This window comes from Oryzias latipes, chromosome 22, assembly GCF_053564925.1.
Source record: "Oryzias latipes strain Hd-rR chromosome 22, Olatipes_Hd-rR_3.1".
Lineage (NCBI taxonomy): Eukaryota > Metazoa > Chordata > Actinopteri > Beloniformes > Adrianichthyidae > Oryzias > Oryzias latipes.
This window is the reverse complement of record NC_136258.1, coordinates 14315884-14339610: the sequence shown is the minus strand read 5'-3', so window position 1 is coordinate 14339610 and position 23727 is coordinate 14315884. Positions and strand designations below refer to the sequence as shown.

At 40.0% G+C, this 23727-nt stretch overlaps 1 protein-coding gene across 4 annotated transcripts in view; it reads right to left on the bottom strand.

Annotated features, from left to right (window-relative positions):
* Nucleotides 1–23727, bottom strand: part of col12a1a (collagen, type XII, alpha 1a) — a 57083-nt gene that overhangs the window by 8381 nt on the left and 24975 nt on the right. For 2 of the 4 annotated variants that reach the window (XM_011490504.4, XM_011490502.4), the window contains exons 24-54: nucleotides 23396–23541; nucleotides 22858–22987; nucleotides 22627–22763; nucleotides 21681–21810; nucleotides 21461–21600; nucleotides 21167–21302; nucleotides 20969–20992; nucleotides 20261–20400; nucleotides 17877–18006; nucleotides 17633–17772; nucleotides 17380–17509; nucleotides 14636–14778; nucleotides 13492–13621; nucleotides 13240–13382; nucleotides 12299–12428; nucleotides 12075–12194; nucleotides 11069–11215; nucleotides 10838–10954; nucleotides 10585–10737; nucleotides 10428–10502; nucleotides 10209–10348; nucleotides 9990–10113; nucleotides 8749–8892; nucleotides 8344–8508; nucleotides 8149–8187; nucleotides 7854–7992; nucleotides 7217–7359; nucleotides 6702–6811; nucleotides 1291–1449; nucleotides 1002–1079; nucleotides 275–361 (exon numbers count right to left, since the gene is read on the bottom strand). In XM_011490504.4, coding sequence (XP_011488806.1) covers nucleotides 275–361; nucleotides 1002–1079; nucleotides 1291–1449; nucleotides 6702–6811; nucleotides 7217–7359; nucleotides 7854–7992; nucleotides 8149–8187; nucleotides 8344–8508; nucleotides 8749–8892; nucleotides 9990–10113; nucleotides 10209–10348; nucleotides 10428–10502; nucleotides 10585–10737; nucleotides 10838–10954; nucleotides 11069–11215; nucleotides 12075–12194; nucleotides 12299–12428; nucleotides 13240–13382; nucleotides 13492–13621; nucleotides 14636–14778; nucleotides 17380–17509; nucleotides 17633–17772; nucleotides 17877–18006; nucleotides 20261–20400; nucleotides 20969–20992; nucleotides 21167–21302; nucleotides 21461–21600; nucleotides 21681–21810; nucleotides 22627–22763; nucleotides 22858–22987; nucleotides 23396–23541 — 3869 coding nt within the window. The remainder of the gene's footprint in view (nucleotides 1–274; nucleotides 362–1001; nucleotides 1080–1290; nucleotides 1450–6701; nucleotides 6812–7216; nucleotides 7360–7853; nucleotides 7993–8148; nucleotides 8188–8343; nucleotides 8509–8748; nucleotides 8893–9989; nucleotides 10114–10208; nucleotides 10349–10427; nucleotides 10503–10584; nucleotides 10738–10837; nucleotides 10955–11068; nucleotides 11216–12074; nucleotides 12195–12298; nucleotides 12429–13239; nucleotides 13383–13491; nucleotides 13622–14635; nucleotides 14779–17379; nucleotides 17510–17632; nucleotides 17773–17876; nucleotides 18007–20260; nucleotides 20401–20968; nucleotides 20993–21166; nucleotides 21303–21460; nucleotides 21601–21680; nucleotides 21811–22626; nucleotides 22764–22857; nucleotides 22988–23395; nucleotides 23542–23727) is intronic. The other 2 variants (XM_078941041.1, XM_011490503.4) reach the window with 1 other exon arrangement.

The window sequence follows — 23727 nt, the reverse complement described above, 5'->3', positions numbered from 1 at the left end:
GATTTTCCGACAGGCATTTATCTTTTGACACTTCTCCCCAAGCCCACATTTCTTTGCGTGCTGCCGGTCTCATCCTCAGCTGCTTTATTTAGTTGAGAAAAAAAAAATCGACATCTGCAAAGCACTTCAGCAGCCTTCTTCACTTGACAAGACGCAGCAGTTGTCAACCTCTGTAGACATTTTATCTCTGAAATCATCATCGTCAAAACATCTATGATGGAAACGCAAATTACCAAGCGAAGACAGACAAGAGGCAGAGACAGAGGGTCATTACCGAAGGCCCAGGAGGCCCCTGGGGCCCAACACTGTCTTGGGTGCATGTGCAGGAGTGGGGAAGAGCAGGACATTTGGACTCAATTCTCTAAAACAGAAGAAAAGGAGGACATAAGAAACAAATTATGAATTCAGCTTTAAGCATTGTTGGACATCAATTTTAAATGAGTTCTTATATGGCTTCATCCTTATTAGATCTTTTTGCCAAGATAAAGTCTTTTAAAAGTTAGAAATCCTGGAAGGTTCTTTGATGGAATGGGTTTTTTTTGTTGACATAGGGAGAAGCATAACAGTGCATTTGGGTATGTGATATATATTGAGTATTGATGTATTAAATCTCAGGCAAATTATAGTCAATTTAGCAGTAATTGACAAAATATGCGGAAACGTTTGATTCATTATACGGAATAAAAAAACACATATAATTTAGAATCTGCATTTTAAACCAACATATAACTTGTTGGCAACCACCTAATGAGGACAATTGCACGCAATGCTAGTTTCCTATTTCTAAGATTTGCTTTTGTTAATGAACAACATCATAAGTTTTAGAAATGTATCCTAAAATTTACTTTTGACATCAAATCTTGACCTCATGGTGAAGATTAATGACCACATTTCACAAGATGCGAGGGGGGAAAAGGGTTTGTTTCTTAGTAAAACAGTCCAGCAAAAGCTCTTATTTTGATAAGTGTGTGAAATGACTTCAAGGTGACACCTGTTCTTACCGTAGCAGGCAGGTCACAGCATTTGTCACGGCTGATCCAACTCAAGCTGCAGACAATGTCAAACATCTGGAGCTGGAACTACACAAAGGAATTAAAGGAACAACATGGAGGGGTGTTACAAATCCATTCCACGATAGAATGTATATCATTGGAAAAGACTGTCATCCTTTCAAGCTGACGTTATTTGGGAGTTGGTCGTGCTTGATTGCGCATGTGCACACAGGAGAATTTACAGTTGGAACATTAAGTGATGCTCTTCCAAGTCTTTGTCAACTGAGTTTGCACTCACTGTAGCGGACTGCCTCTTTCCACCTCCTGATTTGACCATCTTGCCAAGCACTTCATAGCCCTCCAGCGTGATGTTGTTGGCCTCCTTGATTGGCTTCTCTGCCACCTCTTGGCAGTCCACGTTGAGCTTGACCTTCTCTGGGGAGACGGTAATGTGGAGCTGCAGAAAGACAGGATGGAGGGTGGGCATTTTGAACAAAAAACACTTGAGAAATTTGACAAAGAAGATGCTCGCTTAAACACAAAAGGCGTTAAAATACTCCAAAAAATTGATGGGATAAATGCTAAAAGCATCATGTTTTCATGAAATGTTGACAATAAAACAATATAGTACAGGCACAGAAAAAGACTGCACTTGGATGTCATTTATAGTAACTGGACCATACAAATGTAAACACAAACAAAAACACTCCATGGGTGGAATTTTTAATGTGGTAAGTGATTATATAACAAAACTCAATGAACAAAGTGCCAGGTTCTCTAGTTTCCCTTCCAGAAAGCCAGTTCCACATCTTGAAACAATAACTTCTGTGGCATGCCATTAAGCGCCCTACACTTTCCATACTTTCCTTTTACAGTTGCACATTTTCTGCGGCTCAACAGTCAAACAAGCCTTCATTGTGTCAAGAAAAGCAAGCTAACATTCTCTGAAAAGATGTAACAACCACAGGCAAGGCTATAGTTCCTGGCAACCAGTCACAAAATTACAGTCAACTTCCTTGGCAATAGAACAAACCATCCAGTGGACCACAAAGAGTGAGGGGTGACATTTATCTAAAGGTCTTTGACTGGATGAAAAATATGATGATACTCTTGAGGTCTCACCCGGAGAACTTTGAATCCTAATTATAGACGGCAAATAATGAGCATGTATTTATTACCGCCAGGAGGAAACCCAATAAAACCCTCAACTCAGTGGAAAACGAGGCTCTGGGAAAACTGTGGAGCAACCTTTGCTCCCTTACGTAATTGGCTGGTGCTATGCGATATGGTCCCTCTGCAGCAAAGTGCTGACTTTCAGATGTTAATTAACACTATGTAATGCATTGTATCAACACTGCGTGACTGTCACCATCTCTTTTGAATAAATCTGATATATTTTTGCAGTTTCTATCAGGTTAGATTTCATTATTCTTGGCTTATGGCTCAGAAAAAAAACACATTTTTAAGGCATGCTTTAGTGAATCAAAAATGGATTTGAAGTTTTGAAGTTTGAGCTTTCTTATATGAGAATGGAACAAACACTTGTGCTTTTTCCTTTAGTTTGTCTATACCTACCATGAGGAAATTTACATTGATTATTACTTGTAAAGCCTTCTTCAACTATCATCCTTTGACCGCAGATGAGAACTGGACAGAGTAAATGTGACATCTCTCATTAAAAAAAATCTTTTACTTATGGTTCCAACGAAATTCAGTCAATTCCTTCACCATTTTTTCACAATACGGCTGTCACCATAATGGAACGAGAAATTGTCAATAAGCAGTGATTGGTCCGAGTACGTCTAAGTCAAGAATGAGCCTGTTGGAAGTCCACACCCCTACAACTGGATAGAGGGCTCGGGAGAATCTGTCAATCAAACATTTCACACGCCAGACACGAGACCACATCTAATTGCTCAGTTTATAACGTGAACAGCTTGCACTACATCAAAAATATCATAAATAAAACATGTTATAATAAAAATGTAACAGAGCAAGAATAGTTATTCTGACAAATGATGACTGATTAATAGCTGTTTATTTCTCAATAGAAGTCTTTGGAATTTCGGGTTTTTGGGACCAGTGGGTACTTCCTGTTTGGAACGCAATTGGGGAGGAGTCACTCAGTCCAGTTCTCATATAAAGTCAATCATCAGAAAAACAAAGGGGTGCATTAGTCCATCATGGAGTCATTGATGCAACAGAGGAGCATGCATGGAGAGTTGTTTTGGGTTTTTTGGTAAATAATTACCACAAATTTTCCAAAGTCTTTAGCAGGATTGAAGGATTAAAAAGTCACTTTAACAAACAAAAAATGTGTCTTTGCATTAAACAAAGTACATAAAGAAAGTTTTTTTATGTAGAAAAATAGCATCAGTGAAAAATGTGGCCAAATGACCATAAAATCACAAAGAAATTTGTAAGGACGTATCCTCAGGAAATTTGGACCTTAATTAATTTCCTCCCACTTTTACTCTTAAATTTTCTATTGCCAAATTTTTGTTCTTTCAACTAAATCGTTGAACGGAATAATTTGTAATTGTTAATTATACAGTTATGCTACTTAGTCTTTATTTTCTTAGTCTAAACATGAAACTAATCTCAAACATTTTTTTTCAAACTGCCAACAACTTAACTTTTTACAAATCTACCTAAAATGGATTAAACTTGAATTTAGTTCCCATGAACTTTTTTACAATTCATGTGTGGGAGGAGATTTCCCCAAAGGGCCAATGAGAAACCAGCATACTGGACTCCTTCAAGAGCTTTTCCACATGTCCGGAGCTTCACATCAGCTAAAACATCTCATGCAGATGCATTCAATGACCTCCAAAGTCTTCCAAAGACTCCAAAAAAACCATACATGTGCATTTTTATTTGTCATGAAGCTCATCACAATGTCTGAGATTTCAGCACAGACTGCTGCATTCAGCCAAAGTGTTAGAAAACCACTGACAACATGTAAGCTCACTCCATCACCGCAGTCAGCAGCGGCTTTTAGCCAACAGACCAACAAATAAGCAGCTAGGTAGACCGCTGCAGACACGCCAGGCCGTGGGGTAGCAACTACTGCACCGCAAGATAGCCACCCAGTGAAACAGCCATGCGAGAGTCTCCCCACTGGCCTCAGACAGAGGAGAACAAAACTCACTCAAAGAGTGGGCTGCTTTCCAGGCCAACCAGCACTAAATGATGTCATTTACATCAGCGCTGACCCGGAGTTTTCCAAGATCCCACTCATTCATGAAGTTACGCCGCAATTAGTTGTGTAGATGTTAAATAGTCAAACTTAAAAGCAAGTTACAACCGAACTCTGATCTCAGAGCCAATATATTGCTCTAATCCCTGTAATGTAAGGAAGTGGGTGAACTTTGATGATGGATAAGACCACTGCATGTTGAAAACAAGGCGGGGGGGGGGGGGGGGGGGGGGGGTCATTCATGCCGATTAGCTTAAAAAAGTACCACAACTGTGGTTGTAGACTTGAGCACAGCTGTGCGAGGCTTTAAAAGCAGAAATGCATTTTGCCTTAATTTTTCAACGTTGACAAACGTTAACATGTTCTTGTGGCAATTTTCTGATGATAGAAGAGTTATATTTAAAAAAATAAGCTTCAAATTGCATTTCTGGGTATTTCTTTATTCAAATCGTTGTGAATCAGACAGAAAAATAGGGAAAAAGCTTGTAGCTGTGACATAGTTGTTGCAATGGGCGGACCACAAGCTCCCTGCTCCGCTCCATTCCGATGCATCCATTAGCTGACAAATAGCATCTGGCTCGAAACTGTAGCTCCAGTATTGCTCGCTATGTTTATTGAACCGGTAAGGTTAGGTTGGGGTTGTAAGGGGGTGTAAGCCAACAGGGGAACGTGTAAATAGAAGGATGACGGAAAGCAAGGCCAGGCTCACTCTTCACCAACACTCCCATTCAGAGCTTAATTTCTAGTGAACCACCTCTGCTCTGAACAACACAGGTTTTGTCATTTCGGCTAAAAACGGCACAATCATCATTAAAAGACCACTGGGAACGCTTTTAGAATAAATAAAAAAAAATGACTGGTACTGCAACTTAAAAAGAAAATACCAAACAATTATCCTTTGTTGTTCACAGGTAGTGAACTTTCTGGAAGTTTTAAACTCACTACTGCTTCTCATTGGAAAAAAGAGACATCTTTACATCCTGGAAGGCCCCGGGAGAAGCTCTGCATTAAGCTGTGCATAGGCGCCTCAAACAGCTTTTCTGTTCATATAAACGAGGGAATAAAAAGATGTTTCCCAAACAATCTTGCAACTTATATTTGATGTTGGGTACAAGAATCTGAAAACAGTTTAAAGAGATGTTTTTTTAACTGCTACAATAATAAGAGGCCCGCGGGACGAGTCCTTAATTTGCTCCATGACAGAGAAGAAGACATATTAGCACATATGTCATGAAGACAGTTGCAAACATCTGGATACAAGCATTAAATCCATTTCTTACAATGACTGGGTTGTTCTTGTCTGCACCACTGCACAGATGATCTTGTATGTTGGGTAACACTAATAATGGTTTTATTATTTTTACCCAGCTTGGTGTATGTGCAAAAGTGACTCACAAAAGACCACTGTTTCATATTAAAGTTGATGACTTCATTCACGATATAAGAACCAGGAGAAGTTTTGGTCTTCGTGTGGATGAACATCCATGACAAACATTTTTGCAGAATGTTCTGCCAACTCATACTTTAATTTCCACCTCTCTTTAAACATATATTTGTACTTTAACCAAATAGGCTTTGCTTTACATATTAACCCATCTTACCTCATCTTTTAATCTACCGTAAAATGGTTCCCAGTGTTCCTTTAATTATGATTATACAGTTTTTGCCATTTTTAGGACACAGTTTCTGCAGAGTGTTAGGAGTTCATTAGAAATTTCGAGTTGTGGGCAGGATTGTTGGCCTGGAGCAACACCGCCCCTCCTTCCCGTCATTCATCTGTTCACAACAGGGCTGGCCAACTTTGGTCCTCAGAAGCTTCAACCCTGCCTGGTTTCCAGCTCTCCCTGGACTGCTGGATGCTGACTACCTTAACTAGGTGTGCTCAGTCAATCAGGATGTGGAATCACTTGAGTCAGCCAATCAGCAGAAAGATGGTCATGGAGAGATGGTAACCAGGCAGGATTGTGGGTCTTGAGGATCAGGATTGGCCAGTCCTAGTTTACAAGCTTTACTACAAGCTTACGGCCCCTCACACCTCTGACTTAACATTATATTAAGGGTATAACATTTTTCCCAACTTGTAGGGGCCCTATAGGCCAGATAGCACCCCTGGAGTTTGTCTGTATTGCCAAATGGAGCTGCCGGTTCTGACCAGTTGAAATCCCTGATTTAAGCAAAGCAAAGCTTAAATGTCAAACCATAAAAATGGGCCAACAACTACATTGACAGAAGACTGACACCATGGTGAAAAGCTGAGTCCCTTTGAAAGGTAACATGAGACAACCACACATGACTGGCTGTGAGTCAAAGCTTCTTTTTTGAACAAAAACTCCAAATCAAATGAGGCAGAGAACATAAAACGTAAAGGGAAATGTGTGTAAAAGGAATTCAAAAGACTGAAAGCAATATCTAAAATTCCTAAATAAACAAAGAGCTAATTGTTTGAAAATGTTCCAAATGGCTGCATTTAGACACATCCTTTGCCTTTGAGGGTCTTGCATTGTGTTTACCTTGTGGAAGCTTCCGTGGAAAACCCGTTTCACTTGCTCCTCATTGAACACGGCTCTCTGGATCTCTCCCCGGGTGTCCTTGTTGTAGAACGTGAGTGTTTTGCTGGAAGCTGAAAAAGGGGAAGATCTCTGATGAATCCCTGGCAGTATGTTACAATGCAGAGGCACGCCAAGTATAGACAGGACTATAGAGAGCATATGTGTTTGCAGAGGGGACAGACGAAAGGAAGGCTGACAGGGATTAGAACCATTCCTGCAAACAGCCATGTGCTTTCCACGAGCGGGAGCACAATGCTGGAATTTGTTTCTATTAAAGACAACAAATCTCCATGAAACATTTGAAGAAAGGAAACAGAATCAAAGTTGGATGATTTTCAGCCCCACACCCTAGCAAAGGGCATTTTTTCATAGCAGGGATTTGCTGTAAAGGCTAAAATCTAGCTCTAAAAAAAAGTAAATGTTATAAAACTTGACTAAATCACATCTCCCATCAATCAATAATGATTGAAACCTACGATTCATAGTGACTCCAACTTCAGGGTTGTTGTTTTTGTCAGAGATCTGCCAGATATCAAAAGGTTCAGAGGGTGTATCAGGCAGCAGGCGGAGGAGCAGGATTATAGTGTAGGATGGAGGAAGGCCGTCGGAGTGGATTTCCCTGTCGGTGTTGCAAGCACATAAAAAGATGAGTCTAAACTGCTTTTTGAACAACATAGACACAAAGAAAAACTGCCAATACATAACTCAGAGAACTTAAAATCTACAAAACTCAATGTACCAAACATGCTGCACCACCTATAAATTAACTCATTGTCTTCTTCTGCTTACAAAAAATTAATATCTTTATCCGAACTTACAATCATAATGACAAAATATTCCATAGCCTTCAACACGAAGGTAATTTATAAGCTCATACAAGTATAAGAAAGTGGGACCAGTTTCATAAAAATGAAAAATGCTACTTTTCTTTCTGCAAGCATCTTAGATTTTACTATCTCTGGCAACAAAAAACATTTGGGCTTTATGTCAAAAGTCACAAGGGAAATTCCCATAAATATAAGGTTGGACAACTTTATCTGTATAGTATATTACTAGAATATGCATAGCATAAGGGTTGCACTTTCCCAAACAGTGTTTGGCTTTAGCTCGTACTTTGTGGGCTGGTTTAGGAAGGCATCTTTGTGCAGCCTGTAGGCAATGAAGCTGTTGAAAGAACCTGGCTCCATGGAGACACCATTCATGCCAGCAAATGTTCGGTCTGTGATGTTGAAAGCTTCCAGCATCCTAAATCCTGGAGGAAATCAACAGCAGGAGTCACACCGAGATAAAAAAAAAGATGCAACGGATTAAAAAAACAAAAACAACAGAGAATAGCCATTCGTGGGATTTGTCAATGTCAGTAAGGTCTTTGAGGATTAGTTTGTGTTTGGTTTAGTTGAATGCTTACCAGGTGTGGTGTATCCATTGATGTAGATGAGAGGGCAAGCTGAAAGATGACAAAAGTCAGAGTTACAAAAACAGATTAGGGTTTAAGCAAGGCAAGTCATGTCTTTTCAAATCAGTGGCTGGGCTTCCTTTGCAGGTGTGCTTACGAAGCACTCCAGACATCATAAAGTCAAAAGTACATTAATGTCTGACTCACTGGAGGTAGCCGTTTCACAGATGAATGTGATCAAGTTGTCCTGGATTTTGGAAAAAGCGTCGTAATCGTCAACGACAAACACGTGTCTTTCGGTGGGCTTGCTGCCGATAACTGCCAGTTCTCTCATGCTCACATCAGCCACTCCTACCACAAACACACTATAGCCTGCAGAGGACAACATCACACACACACACAAGAGGAAAATAAACAAAGAGAAATTGTTAGGCATCCAAAAACCAGGTCTTTCAAAATGGGTCCACTGCGACACGATTGAGTAACAAAGTTCAGGACTGCTGAAAGAAATCCGAGTTTGGGAGTAAACAATTCCATGAATATTGTGTGCAAACTTGTACAGAATTTGGAAGTAAATTATCTAAGATAATAAAAAAAGAATGCTGTTTTTACCAGAATGCTGAAGTTTTTCTGCGCTCTTCTTGACTTCATCTTGAGAACGACCATCTGTGACAACAACCAGCACCTTCGGGACATTCCTCCTCATGCCATTGTCGGACGTTAGTACCTTTTCATAGACGTGCTTCAGAGCAATGCCTGATAAAGAAAGAAATCAATCCAATCAAATCCTAATTTATTCTAAACTAGCTACCCTTACTGGCCACTTTATTAGGTACACCTTGCCCAACTTGTTAATGCAAATTTCTAATCAGCCAATCCCAAGGCAGCAACTCAATACATATAGGCATGTAGACATGGTCTAGACAATCTGCTGCAGTTCAAACTGAGCATCGGAATGATGAAGAAAGGTGATTGAAGTGACATGACTATTGGTCTGAGTATTTCAGAAACTGCTGATCTACTGGGATTTTCCCCCACAACCACTCAAATAACCACTGGTTCCAACTGAGGTCTGCAGAAGAGCATTTCTGAACTCACAACATGTCCAACCTTGAGGCAGATGGACTACAGCAGCAGAAGATCACACCGGGCGCCACTCCTGTCAGCTAAGAGCAGGAAACTGAGGCTAAAAATCACAACGCCTCTCCAAAATTGGACAATAGAAGATTGGAGAAATGTTGCCTGGTCTGATGAGTCTCTGCAAAATTCAGATTGCAGAATTTGGCATCAACAACACCAAAGCATGGATCCATTCTGCCATCTATCGACAATTCAGGCTGGTGGTGGGGGTGTAATTTTGTGGGGGATATTTTCTTGGCACTTTGTGCCCCTTAGTAACAATTAATTACATTTACAACACCACAACCTGCCAGAGTATTGTTGCTGACCATCCCTTCATGACCACAGTTTACCCATCTTCTGATGGCCATGACGCACCATGTCTTAAAGCTTGAATCAACTCAGACTGTTTTTTTGAGGATGATAATTAGTTCACAGTCGTTAAATGGGCTCCATAGTCACCAGATCTCAACCCAGTAGACCACCTTTGGGATGGGTGGAACAGGAGATTGGCATCATGAGTGTTCAGCCAACAAATCTGCATCAACTGTTTGATGCTATTATGTCAATATGGACCAAACACTTTAAATAAAGTTTCCAGAACCTTGTTGAATCTATGCTACCAAGGATTAAGGCAGTTCAGAAGGCAAAAGGGAGTCCATCCCAGTACTAGCAACGTGTAGCTAATAAAGTGGTTGATGAGTTCATATCGTTGTTTATGTATCTTGGTATACCAGTCTTAGTGTTGCCTCCCCTGTAGCGGATTGACTTCAGTGCAGATAGGACAATGCCCTTGTTGTGGTAGGTGTTCAGTTTGAACTCAGTCTTAGCATCATCGCTATACTGCACAAATGAAACCTGTTCAAGGTATTAATGTACAAGAAGAGAGAGAGTCTGTCAGCAAATGAGTGAAAAAAATGCAAATGTCAGGAAAAAAACTAAAACCCACAGACCTGCATTCCAGTTGGGCTAACAACATCAAAAGCTGCTGTCACACTAGTGACAAACTGGAGGACTTTGGCAAAGCTGTCATCTCCAATACTCCATGAGCCGTCGATGAGGAAGACCAAGTCAGCCTTCGCACCTTTACACACTGTGGTGGAGGTAAAAAGGACGTTTATGGCTTGTTCTATGAAAATTATTACATTAGTCATTTGTAAAGCAATCCTCACTGTCAAGAGCATCAGGCACTATTGATGGAGGGGGAGGGGTGGGAGGCTCGGTTGGCACCTCGGTGGGTTTGACCACTATAACAAAAAAAGAATTGCATTAAAATCAATCTGAACAACGGAGTCTAACAGTCAGAGATCTCCAGAAAGAAGGTCTTACATGTTTTCTCCTTAATACTGACTCCAGGTCCTTCAAGGTTGAGGGTCTGAGCGTAAACCGTAGCGTTGTAAAGAGTGTCAGGGGTCAGGTTGTCAAAGCAGTATTTACTCTCTGGGCCCTGAACTGTGATTTCTTGAGCTCCACCCTTGAAGGCTACAAGAAAGACAAGAAGACTGTTAACAGACCCACATTTCTAAAAGCACAACAAATCAAAGGCCCAACTCAACAGGGGCACCAAAGGGGGGAAAATTACACTCAAAAGGGTTGACTTTAAGTCTGTACGACGTGGCTGCTCGGTGAGGGACCCACTGGATGCAAAAGGAGTCATAGCCAACATTGTAGGAGGTTAGGCCTGTCACATTGAGGTACACTAAAGGGAAAACAACACAAACACTGTTAACATTGTTCACCACATTAAAACATCCTTAAAATATATAACACTTCAACAGTTGACATCACCTCATAGATAATGCTTCTAACTTACATGTGGTGCCTTGACCATTTAGAGGACCACTGATGCCCGTTCTGTACTGTGCTAGGACCGTCAAGTCATAGGTAGTTCCAGGCTTCAAGTTTTGCAGCTGATAGGTGGTCACATCTCCAACAAACACCTCAGATGAGTCATAAGACCCTTAAGAAGGACAAACAAATGTAAGGTAAAATAAATGTAAGCATTGCCACAAACCACGTACAAACTGAAAAATGATCAATTTAAAAAAAACAAATCTAAATATATTAATAAATTAATCCCCAAAGAAGAATTAACTCTCTAAGGCCCGCTACTTAAAAAAAATTGACAGACATTTACATTTTTTTAGAATTAAGATGTTTTTTTAAACTAACTGAAATAATTGCCCACTGTCTTAAATTTGATCCATGCATTTTTAATATGGTATAAGTGTGTTATACAGAATTAATTATCAATAAATTTTTGCATCATTTCAATACAGCAAGTTATCGTTTCGAAAAATAATAAACAAAGTTATTCTCACCAAAAAGTTTTGAAAATTAGCTACCGGTAAACGTTTTCCGCCAAAAGTGTTTTTAAGATTTGGAAAAGCCCTTCCACTCTTCAAATTTGATCCACATATTTTTAATACAGTGTAACTGTATTATAAAGAATTAGTTATCAACACATTTTGCATTCATTCAACACAGCAAGTTATCATTTTAAAATGAATATCAATAGATGAGTTCATCTCAAGTTAAAGTTAAAATTAGCTAAGCTTGTCCTGCCAAAAGTGTTTTTGAAATATTTTTTGGAAGCAGCCATCATAAATGGGCAGGAATACCCATCCACTGCTTCTAATGTGATAAGATAGGGTAGAAAGCATGGAGGGCTTTTTAAGGAATGTTTGGATCATGCTAATTAGAAAGGGGTCTCAGTGATGCATGTGTCAAATATAGTGCAAATGGTGATAAATGTTTTTAGAAGAAACAGACATGTTCCTAGAAGATTTATCGCTATTCATGTAAATGCTTGTTCATACCCGCAGGCTGGTAGATGAGTTTGTATCCAGTGACTGCGGAGGGGGCGGGGTCCCAGGACACCCTGAAGCGAGTGTACCATTCATCAGATACACGCAGGTTTCTGGGGCCGAGCATTCCAACTGCAGCAAACAAGACAGCCGATGCTCAGCTGAATGCACGTTCCTTACATTGCAGTGTGCTCTTCATAGGGTGTGTAGGGTTGCAAGAACTGGTCGTTCTATACCTGTACGTCCATCTCCCTCCAGTTCTCCTCCCGCTCCTTCAGCATACATAGCAGTCACTCTGATATTGTAGGGAGTGTCTGGATCCAGATTCTGAAGAACCACATTGTTCCTGTTCCCTTGAACTGTGGTCTGCAGGTCACATGACAAGGACAAAATTGAAATATTCAAGTTATTTCTTTACTGAATCTAGTCATGTATTATAATTATTTGGATCATTCTGCTAGATGATCACATAATGCTGTGCAATTTTGGGGAAAACAGAAGCAATTTATTAAGATTGAAGAAATAACTGAAAAATTGAACAGTTGGTACAACACAAACTGTTTTTTTAAAGACCCACTCCAATGAAAATTGTGTTTTTAGTTCTTTCAACGTGTTATTTTCTGATGATGGAGAACATACTTGAAGTATGCTCAAAGTTGCAATTTTTTATTCAAATTGTTGTCAATCAGGAGCAGACAAAAATGCATTTTAAAAACAAAAGTTTGTAGAAAATATGCTGGGCGGGCCACAAGCTCCTTGCATTGTTGCTTTGCCCATAAGTCAGTTCAATTTTCTAATGATCCACAGCCACTCTGCAGAAACTATATCCTAGAAAAATACAGTTTTCTTTTATTTTGTTTTAAATTTTGGCTAAAAATAGCATTATAGTAATTAAAAGACCACTGGGGACAGTTATACCATAAAATAAAAGATGATCAGAGTGGGACTTTAAAGATATAATAGGAATAAGAACAAAATAAGGCTTAAAAGTAAATTATAGAAAATCTTTTAAAAGTTCAAATTGAAGTCTTGTTTAGTTTTGACATAAACTTAGAAGTTTTCATGTATCTCTTGTACTACTGCGTTTAAAAAAATAGGAAAAGCAAAATACAAATCTGGTTTAAACTTTCAAAATAAGACTCAGAATAAGACAAGGCAGAATAAAAATTATGCTCACAAATTCCTCGATAGGGTCTCCTGTTGTTGGGGCATAGCTGATGCGGTACTGAAGAACAGGACCGTCAGCGTGTTCCCAGTTAACAGACAGCGTACTGGTGGTGGGATCGTACACACGCATGTTTCTGGGACCACCCCGGGGCACTATATATAACAGAAAAAAAAAGTCAACTCCTATGCCTCTTATGCAAAAAATTTTTTTTAAAAAACAGAAGCTCCTCAGACTGTTTTTCTTTCCACCTGTCTTACTTACAAGTCTTTCCCTGATCGCTGACAGTGGTTCCTTCCCCATCGCTGTACAAGGCAACAACTCCCACATTGTAGGCTGTGTCTGGGACCAGCTGCTGCAGCAGTGCTGTGGTTGTGGTGCCGGGGACCAAAATCTGTTCAGAGACAGCAAACATATCATCTTCCATTAGATTTTGTTACCTAAAAAAACACCAAAGCAGGAAATGTACTGACTACATTTGAGAAATTTAGTTTGTCTTTTATTTTTTTTATCTGACCAGTTTTGATGTAGGACAGCATCAAGAAACTACTTGTAGAGGACTCCAAGTACCAACACCTACTTGTACTTTAAAAACACAAAGTAAAACAGAGGGCAAAACATTCCTTTGAAGTTCAGAGGTGTGGTGGTAAAAAATGGGGGCTTTTCTGCAATCTGTCTTTGTCTGTGGGTTAATTAACCTGACAGAAGGGGGTTAGAGCTCCTCCAGGGTTCTGGCCTGGTGATAACCTCTCTGGAAAAAAAAACAACTAAAATGCTTTGATGGATAAGAAAAAATTAGTTTTTGGGTAGGTGTGAGAGCATCTGTTTGCCTTGTTTTCACTTGCACCTCTCAGATTTTAACCAAACCCTGTCTCTGTGAAAAAAATCCATGAACGCCTGTTGAAAAATGATTGCAAAGCAAGTCAATTGGTCCTACGAACCTCCAGCTTGTGTTAAACTGTGAAGGTGTTAGCCGAAAAAGACCACTGATGTAAATCATTGGCTGTGGATGTGGAAAAGGCTTCAGCCTGCCATAAATGTGCTAACTGAAAGAGAAAAAGGCAAAGGGCACCTCTCTATCATTCCACTGGAAAAGGCTTTACTTTGAAAGGACTCTGATGTTTTTAAAAGACCAGAGAAGAATGTAATGCTTCAATCTTTCTGACAGATGTGGAAGCTGATGGTGTTGCGTTACACGTGTAGATGTGGGCATCCACTGCAAGGCAGCCTTTTCATTAAGTGTCTCAATTTGGTTATTTAGTGGGCTGAAAAGTGTGGAATTTAGTATGAGGTAAATACAAACAAGCTCAAACGCAGATGAACCCCATTGACTCAATATGCTCACAAGACTGCACAAATCAAAGGTAGTTAAAAGCTGCTTCTTCCCTCTATCATGATGGAAACTCACCGACTCCGTTGGCCTCACACCAGTCAAAGGAGCATAGACCACCCTGTACTGCTGGACCGGCCCGGTGGCTGCTTCCCAGCGGACATTCAAAGTGTTAGTTGTGGGGTTGAAAACCTGGATATTCCTAGCAGGACTGCGCTCCACTGCCATGGAGGTTGGGTGTTTAAGGTATAGAAACAGGAGAATAGATAGAGAAGAATAAGTACTCAGTAGAGATAAAGTCCAAACTATTTGCACTTTCAATTGCTCAACAATCATTGTATCCTTGTCTTTGCTTATTAAATCAGGTCCTTTTTAGGGGAAGGGAGATGAAAATATAAAACATATTTCAATCAAAACCTTTGTTTTCTGTTAGTTATCAATAGCCTACCAATAATAATGTAACACTTCATGTTATGACATTGAAAGTAATTAAATGGTCAAGGTGCAATTCTTGAGTGCCTTATATTTTAATTAATTCTGGTTGTGCTTACTGATGTCAAAGTGAATTTGAAAGGATCACGGCGCTCTGTCAAAACGTTTGGTTGGCTGTTATTGTGAATAAGCTAACGTTTTTTAGGTGTCATTATCAAGGTTGGTTGTTAGAACAGTAATGTTTGTTTCAGCAGTATCAGTCTGTTTTTTCACGTGTTACTATCAAGGTTGGGAGTAAGCGAATCTGTTATTGCGGTTAACGCTTTTAATGTGGCTCATGTGTAGATTGGGATAAGTTGTGCCAACAGGCAAGTAGTGCCACCCCTCTTATTTAAAAAACAACGTTTTGTTCTCCTAAGTAAAACTTCTAGGGTTGGGGTAAGTTGTGCCAATGGTACAACCGGAGAATGTCGACAGAAACTATTTTAAAGCCAAGTTTCTAGTGTATGTTCTAAAGAAAACCTGTTGATGGAAAGCCCATTTTTAACATTTAGAGAAAATAATGGAGTCATCCCGAGAGGATGTGCTCAAAAAGCTACCCATACCACACAAACCTGGTGGTACAGCTGGGAGCATTATGTTTTATCCCTTCCAGCATTGACAAATGGGATGTTAAGTAGTTCAGTACCTTTAAATATCTTTAATTAAACCATCCACAACACTTACTTATACATTCATAGGGGAACAAAGGTTCATATGTTCCTGATGCATTGCCAAAAAATTGTGGCCTTTGATGTTTTTGAAACTCTAAATAAACAATAAAGCAATTAATTAAATATATTTTCTATTGATTTATTTTTCCTGCTTATATACAGTATTATCATTTGTGAGATTAAGAATATCTGTTGTTATTCAAATATCAATGGCAAAACGTACCCCATGCCGGGGGCAAGATGTGCCACAAAAAACTTTTTTTGCTTAAGCTATATTTCTCCAAAAGTTTACTTGAGATCCGAGATGATTGTCTCCAGGGATGCACAAGATCATAAAATATACATGCATACTTTACTTTGGGGCATTACAGTAGTTCCCTTGTTTTAGACTCACTTTAAGTAAAAATTGGCACTATCGTGTGGCTAGCGTGTCACAAACAAGTTCAGGAGATACTTAGTTAATAAAGTCTGATTGACTCACTTTTTTCTCGCTTAATGCGTCTTATAGTTCAGTGTGCCTTATCTATGACATAAGTTAGTAAATAGACCATTCATTGACGCTGCACCTATAGTGCAGAAAATACGGTACAATGTGTGCAATCTTCCCCTAAAGCCAAAACAGATGTTTCTAAATTAAGCGCCACACCACAATTTAAGATTAAAGACCCATAGATGAGCAACAAAAACAGAGCGGTCAGAACATAGGGAACACATTTCTCTCTTTAAAATTTCACAGACCAAAGCCTGTTCCCTCAGAGGATGCTTTTAAATGTCAGAAACAATGAACAATAGCAAAATGGCTGTTAGCTTCAATAAACTAGTGCAGGTTCTTTATTAAGTTTAACTAAATGATGAAAAGTTAAAGGATTACCATCTAAAGAGATTTCCAAAACAAGTCAAGGTGTGTTAGCTGATTTATTGTTATTGCTAAAGAAGTTCTGTTAACAGAACTGGGGGGGAAGTGACCTATAGGAGGAGGAGCTGATGCTACAGGAGGTGTATAAGGGCCAACAGTAGCATGGATAGAGCATGACCTTGCCAAGTGAGCTGAGAGCCATAAAAGTCATTATGCTTTCCAGTCATTTTTCAACTCCCCCGTTTCTTTTTCCCAAATGGGGAGCCAAATAATATGTCCCTCCCCTCCATTTTTCCAACTTTTCCATGATCCTGACCGCTGCTCTTCATTCCAGCTTCTAAATGGATGGTGTTACGGTAAAGCCACAAGTGGTGGGGGGCATCACGGTGCCGCCAACTCAGAGGGATTCCTTCCTGTGCAATCATCCCCGCAAAATGCTGACTCATCACCAGCAGAGCTCAGCGGTTCTCTCAACAACCCGTGTTCTTTGTTAGAATTGAAATTAGGCTGAACACTAGCCATTTGAAGTTAGATCCACTCACAATCCATCTGTTTCTGCTCACATCTTCAGTGATAAATTATATTTGATCAGGAAGTTTGGAGGTTTTGGATGAGACCATATGGTTTTATTAAGCGTTTTTGGATGTACAGTAGCACCGACGCGGCAGCTATTGCCACTGAGTTCATGCTGTACTGACATTCATGTGTCTGTACTTTGGGAAAGAAATCCCACAGCTGCTGGGCAGTTTGTCAGAAACCTTTTCAGAACCATTAGGGACTGACAGTATGAATTTGGTCAATTGTTGCTGTGCTCTTCTTACATGTTTTGCCGTTTTCAGACATGGGCTTCCCCTCTCCAGTAGAATAAACAGGAGTCACTGTGACAGTGTAGACAGTGTCCGACTGCAGGTTCTTCAGAACTGCTTTGTAGGTGCTTCCGGAGACCTGAATCTACACAGACGCACAACAAACACAGCAGGTGGGACTTTTATCAGAAGATAAGTTCACTGTATGTTTTAGATGTAAAAAAGGACATTTTGGAAGCAAGAGCTAAAGTACATATGTCCTGCTTACCATCTCCTGCTCTCCTCCAGCTGCAGGAACATAGAAGACCCTATACTGGCGCACATTACCCTCAGCAGGTTCCCAGTTCACATCCAACGTGCTCGTGGTGGGGTTTGTCACACGCAGGTTTCTAACACCACCCAAAGGTTCTTTCAGGGCACAGACAGCAGGATACTGTTACTGCAGTCCCATGTCTCATCTCTGAAGCATTTTATTTAAATATCTTGGTTAATGAGAAGTGCTTCGTACTTACTGGTTTTTCCAAGGCCATTCAGCTCCCTGCTGACTCCATTGGCGTACACCGCCACAACACCGATGGAGTACTCTGTGTCAGGGGTCAGCTTTGGAAGCAGGACTGTGTTTTTCTTGGCTCCAACCATGGTCTAATAGGGGAAAAATGATATCTATTTTTTCAATTTTAGAGGCCATGTCACGCAGTCACTATACATTTTGCACTGGTGAAAATTGGTCATAAGTGAATTTATGTGGAAAAAGTGAGAAAAGTTGTGATCTGTCCGTGAAATTTTCACAGATGTATCACAAATGAACCAAGTTAAAACCATGGAAGCAATATGAATAATCCATGCAAAGAACATGTAAATCATCGTATAACATGAACCGTGTGTGATTGTTGTGCTATTCCTATGCAAATTCCTTTGCGATTCGTAAATCAATTACATAATTTCAATCTGTACGTGATGAAAAAGTTAAGTCCATTAGAAAAACGTGGAACTGATATGGAACGCTATAAATGTGCGTTTGCATCTGGCAAAAAAAATCATGCACAATTGCGTAAGGTTTACGTAATAATTGCATGTGAATTATAATTCTTAACCGACCAAAAATGTTCAAAACCAAATTCACGTAAAGACCCGTCAGCCGGACCCTTTTGACAGATATCTGTGCACATCGACGAATGACAAACGCAAGAAACACTTATGAATTATGTAAATCATGCATGTATCACGAAAGATCGAAATTTAATGTGTTGAAAATGCGCAAAATGTACGTAGTGGCTGTGTGACGTGGCCATAAGAATTTGCTTATTTTTAGTGTGTAGCTTTCAAAAAAGTCTTCTAAAGTCTCCTGTGTGCTGAGAAAAAAGGATTTTCAGATGTTTCTAATGTCCTTTGGTCTGATCTTTCATAATTCAGATAAAACTATTTTACCAGTGAGGAACTCGGCTGTCTGTATTTTAGAAGAGGGACGTTTTGAGCATTTTATTTTTTTACCTGATTTGTTAAATTTGCACTGGCCAAGATAAATCTCTGCTGATGTCTATAGCAGGTGGAGGTCAAGATCCATGGCAAATTTACTATAATGCTTTTGCCTTGCTTGAAACTCCAAGAAAGACATTTCTTCAACATTATGTGACCATGATTAATGATGTTTTTTTTTATTTTTCATCAGAGTTTAGTTATTTACTTTTAGCTTTGCTTTCTCAAGTTTACCAGACCAAATTACTAAAAGCTTTGCCAGCAAACAATGTAAACAGGAGGAAATGCTGTAGTGTTTGTGAACTCATGAGGACAACTTAAATGAGGCATTTCCGAAAAACACACTTGTTGTCCCACACAAGATAATTCAACTCTCTCTGCAGCCGCCAAACTTGCAGAAATCCAGAACTTCTTGGCTGTTTCTGCCTCTAAACTTCCAAATGTCTATCAGCCTTCTCAGATCAGCCATACTAGTAGCACAACTAGAGCAAATGTCATCAAGCAAAATAAAGGGAAGTGTTTAATCATGTGTTAAAATGAAAACTAATGGTTAATCTTCGCCACATCTGCAAAGCTTCTGTTTCTTCGAAAAAATAAAAACATCAGAAGTTGACAAGAAAAAATAATGAACTGAACGTTCAGCTGCTTTCTCGGGTATGCCATCTGGATTTTATTAGATTGGCAAAAAAAACAGCTCAAAGTCAGATTTGTGTGCACACTACCTCTGTGCACTTTTAGTCTTGATCTGTTTGATTACACTGACCTGACCAGATGAGAGCGAGGCATTTTTTAACACACAAACACAAGGACTCGCACACCCTCATGCTGACAGAAGCTCTTCTCCTGCAGCTCTTGGACCTCGAAAAGCATTTTTGTGAATATTTCTCACACTATATCAAAAATGCAACACTTCATAAAAGCTAAATATTGAGGAAAGCTTTTTGGAACGGTTAATCTGAATTTGGTTTGTAGTGCTGCTTGTTCTTCAGTGTCTCTTTTAGTATTAGGTCAGACAGAAATGAAGGGAAAAAACTAACAGAAAATGTACTTTTGTCATTCATTTCAGACTTTTATGTATTCGGTGAAGCAGCCAAAAATAATTACTAGCAAGAGACCTTTTATAACGTCAGAAAATGTTACAAAAAACGAACAAAAACACACATTAATATATCAGAATAATCAAATCTGACTAAACTAAAATGTTGAAATGTTTCTGGCAGAGTGGACATGTATATAAATATGTACTTGCAAAAAGGAAACTTCTTGAGTGAAAAAAAAAAAATCTTGACAAAGTCAAAGCTAAATAACCAAGTTTTATAGATTCCTCAAAATTCCTGAGTTGATTTAGAAAAGTTTTAATAAACTATAACAAATTCCTATAAATTCATAATATTTGTTTTGTTTCTTGGCTCTGACTTACAGTCTGACTCTGGCCTCCAGATGTGGGGACATAAGTGATCCTGTAGTTCTGGACACGACCCAGAGGTGGAGTCCACCTAGCATTCAGGGTGGTGGTGGTCTCATTGAAAACAACCAAATTGGTGGGAGGTGCATTTGGTACTGCAAAGTGCACACAAAAATCACAGTTACAACCAACAATCCTACTCCCTAAGAGTTAAAAGTTAGCATGGACATCCTTAAAAATGTATCTTAAAGTTGCAGTCCTTAATAGGTTTGGTATGCATCCTTTGTTGCATCATAGTTGCAGAGAAATAAGGCTGATTATTTATTGGAAGACTTTTCCACTGATTAGGGGTCACTAAGAGGGACTGCAGCTTTAAAAAGGAAAAGATAATCCTTCAGGATTAAGTCTTTTCTGAAGCATGGATGGAGTTTTCAAAACAGCTATGGGTTGATGAAGATGATGGTGATGATCATGAAAAGGATGATGACAATGATGATGGACTGATAAAAGCATGGAGAGGTGCAAAGAGCTGATGGCTGGATGAACAGACAAGGATGGGAGTCTGTTTTTCGCGGCATGCATGGAGGTGATCCGTCTTCCCCCAGTTCACTTGACAGAGGAAAAACAAAGTCGCACCATTTCCCGGGAGAAATGGCGGAAACAACAACACATGCGTTTGGTGAGTACATAAAGCTTCCTTTTGCTTTACCACACAGTACTTACTCGGTCTACCATCTGACTTGGACACTACAGGAGCAAAAATAGAGAAGTATAGCCTTGACTAAACATTTTAATCATCTTTTTTCCAAATTAATAAATACCTTGGGTAAACCTTTGATAAATGCCTTGGTTAAACTCACAGAAATTTATACTAGCAGTAAAGTGGAAATGCTTCAGTTGCTATATAGGTGTGCGTCTTACATGTCCTCTCAGTGCCCAGCAGGTCTTCACTCTCTGATTCATCTGGATAGATTGCAGTGACAGACACGTCATAGGGCGTATCTGGATCCAGATTCTCCAGAACAAAGGTTGTCTCCTCCTCACTCAGAATTTCCTCCTAATGAGAGAAAAAAGATAACACAAATAATCAGCAATGAAAGCCTTAAGCTAACTGCACATAGAGCACATAGTTTATTTTTCTATCTTTCACATTGTGAAACACCTGCATAGATAGTCAAATGAATGAATTGTCTCCAACGGGCAGTTTTCTCTTACGCCTTCATTGATGGTCTCTCCCTTCCTTCTCCATGCAATTCGATACATAGCCACATCGGGGGCCCCGTGCTCCCAGGTGGCCCTGAAGCTGGTCTGTGTAATTTCTGAGAATCGTAGGTTCTTTGGTGCTGGAACCACATCTAAGAAAAAGGAAAAGAGTTTCTTTCACGTCTAAGATCAGACAAAATAAAGGCGGGGCTCTGATCGCATTCGAATGTACCGGTGATTCCGCTTCCCAGCATCGCCTGTCCACGTCCTTCATCGTAAACCGGAGTTACAGTTAAACTGTACTCAGTCTGTGAGATGAGGTTCTCCAGGAGTTTGGTGGTAATCCTTCCCCCAACCTCCAGCTGTAGAACAACCAGGCAAACTGTTTTATTACCCTCCATACATTTTCTTAATCCGCTATATCCCTTATGGGGTCACTGGGTTGCCAGAGCCTGTCCCGGCTACCGTTGGGCTGAGGCGGGGTACACCCTGGAAAGGTCGCCAGTTTTTTCAAAACAAAAGCATATGAATTTTGAGGTTTGTTTCAAACTTTTGTTTTTTCAACATGTATTTTTGCGTATTATTCCCAGAAGCAGCTGTAACAGTTACCAGTAGGCTCAATGTTGTCCGAACTGATGCTACCTTTGCTTCTTACGATCACAAAATCCAAATGTCACTGGCCTCCGTTACAAACATTCTCATCAACGTTCACATATGTTTTTTCCACCCTTGCAGCTTTGAGGATCCCCCTTCCACCAGATTTATGACTGAGGATGTAGCAAAATGCAGACCACACATTTTCCGCTCCAACCCAAGAACTCCCATGGGGGGGCACAAATAATTTACTCGGGAAAAGGACTGCCCAAAAAAATTGTGTTCGGAGTTTTCATAATCTTTTCAGTGGACCTCGGAACATTCCACAATCTCCATCCAACCAGCTGCAATCTCCATTATGTGGTCTGAGACTGCATCAGTCAAAATAGCTGTATAAATTCATCACCATCAAAATTAATGTGCATATAAATGTTAAAAAAGAAAAAAAGGCTTTGGACGTCTTGCTTGACAACTTTGTCAGGAAAAATAGGGATCCTTAAGGATCATTCCCATCAAATAATGTTTGCTTCTCTTTAGGCAATCCGACAGGAAGAAAACTGTGACACATTAAGCAAAAAGCTTACTTCTTTAGTTTCACCGTCCTCGGGAGTGTAGGTGATAATGTACTTGCGAACTGCACCGGGAGCAGCATCCCAGTAGAGCACCATGGTGCTGTGGGTGACATCCCGAACATTCAGCTCTCCTGCAGGTGGCATTGGCACTAAAGATGATACAATGCCACTGAATTAGTTTCTTACACATTGGGATTGCTAAAATATAGCACTGTTTAAAAAACGGGATTATTTCTGACATACAGGTGACTCCCTGCCGGAGGAGTGCTTCACTGGCTGATAGTCCATAGAGGGCGTAGAGGGACAGCGAGTAAGCTGTGTTGGGCGTAAGCTTCACCAGCTGGACGTCCGTTGTACCCGCTGCCACTCTCATCTGAAAGTCAATCAAACAAGGTCAGAGAGGAAAAACAAGCTCCTCTGCAACAAACAAACCGAAGCACGAGATCTCGGCTGAAGCACATCTGCTGAATCTGCTTTTGACACACTGGATTTGACACTTCATCAACAAAACCATGATGATCTCTCTGCAGCTTGAGCTCATGGTTCATGCACCCCTTTGGGATTTAATAACTGCAGAATAGTCAGCAAAACACCAGTGGTTTCATATAACGACATTTTAAGGAATGACATCTGCATTTAAACAAAATATACTGAGCTTGGTCACTTCTGGAGTTGTGCAACTGCATCTGGATTTGAGCTCCATTTGCCATGACCAGTCCTTTCGATACAAAATGTTGAGATGTCCACACCTAAACTTCTGTGTTGAAAGTAAGCGTCTTACCTCCTGTTCAACAGTGGGCTGAGTGGCATTGGTGGCACGGTACGTCAGCAGGTACCCCGTGGCTCCCTGCACCGCCTTCCATCTCGCCCTCATGGTGGTCATCTGCTCGTCATAAACGCTCATCTCTCTCACAGCACTCAGAGGCACTGCAAAACCACAAGCTCATATCAGGAAGTACCAATGTTTGCTGTTTAAGTTTGCAAATATGTTTAAAAAACATTATTATACAACACAGCAGAGTTGAGCTCTTAAAACGGGAGCAGAAGGAGAGTTGCGTAAATTCCTTTTGAATTTGCATCCAGTTTTCTCCTGACAAACTATTTTGGGCTGGC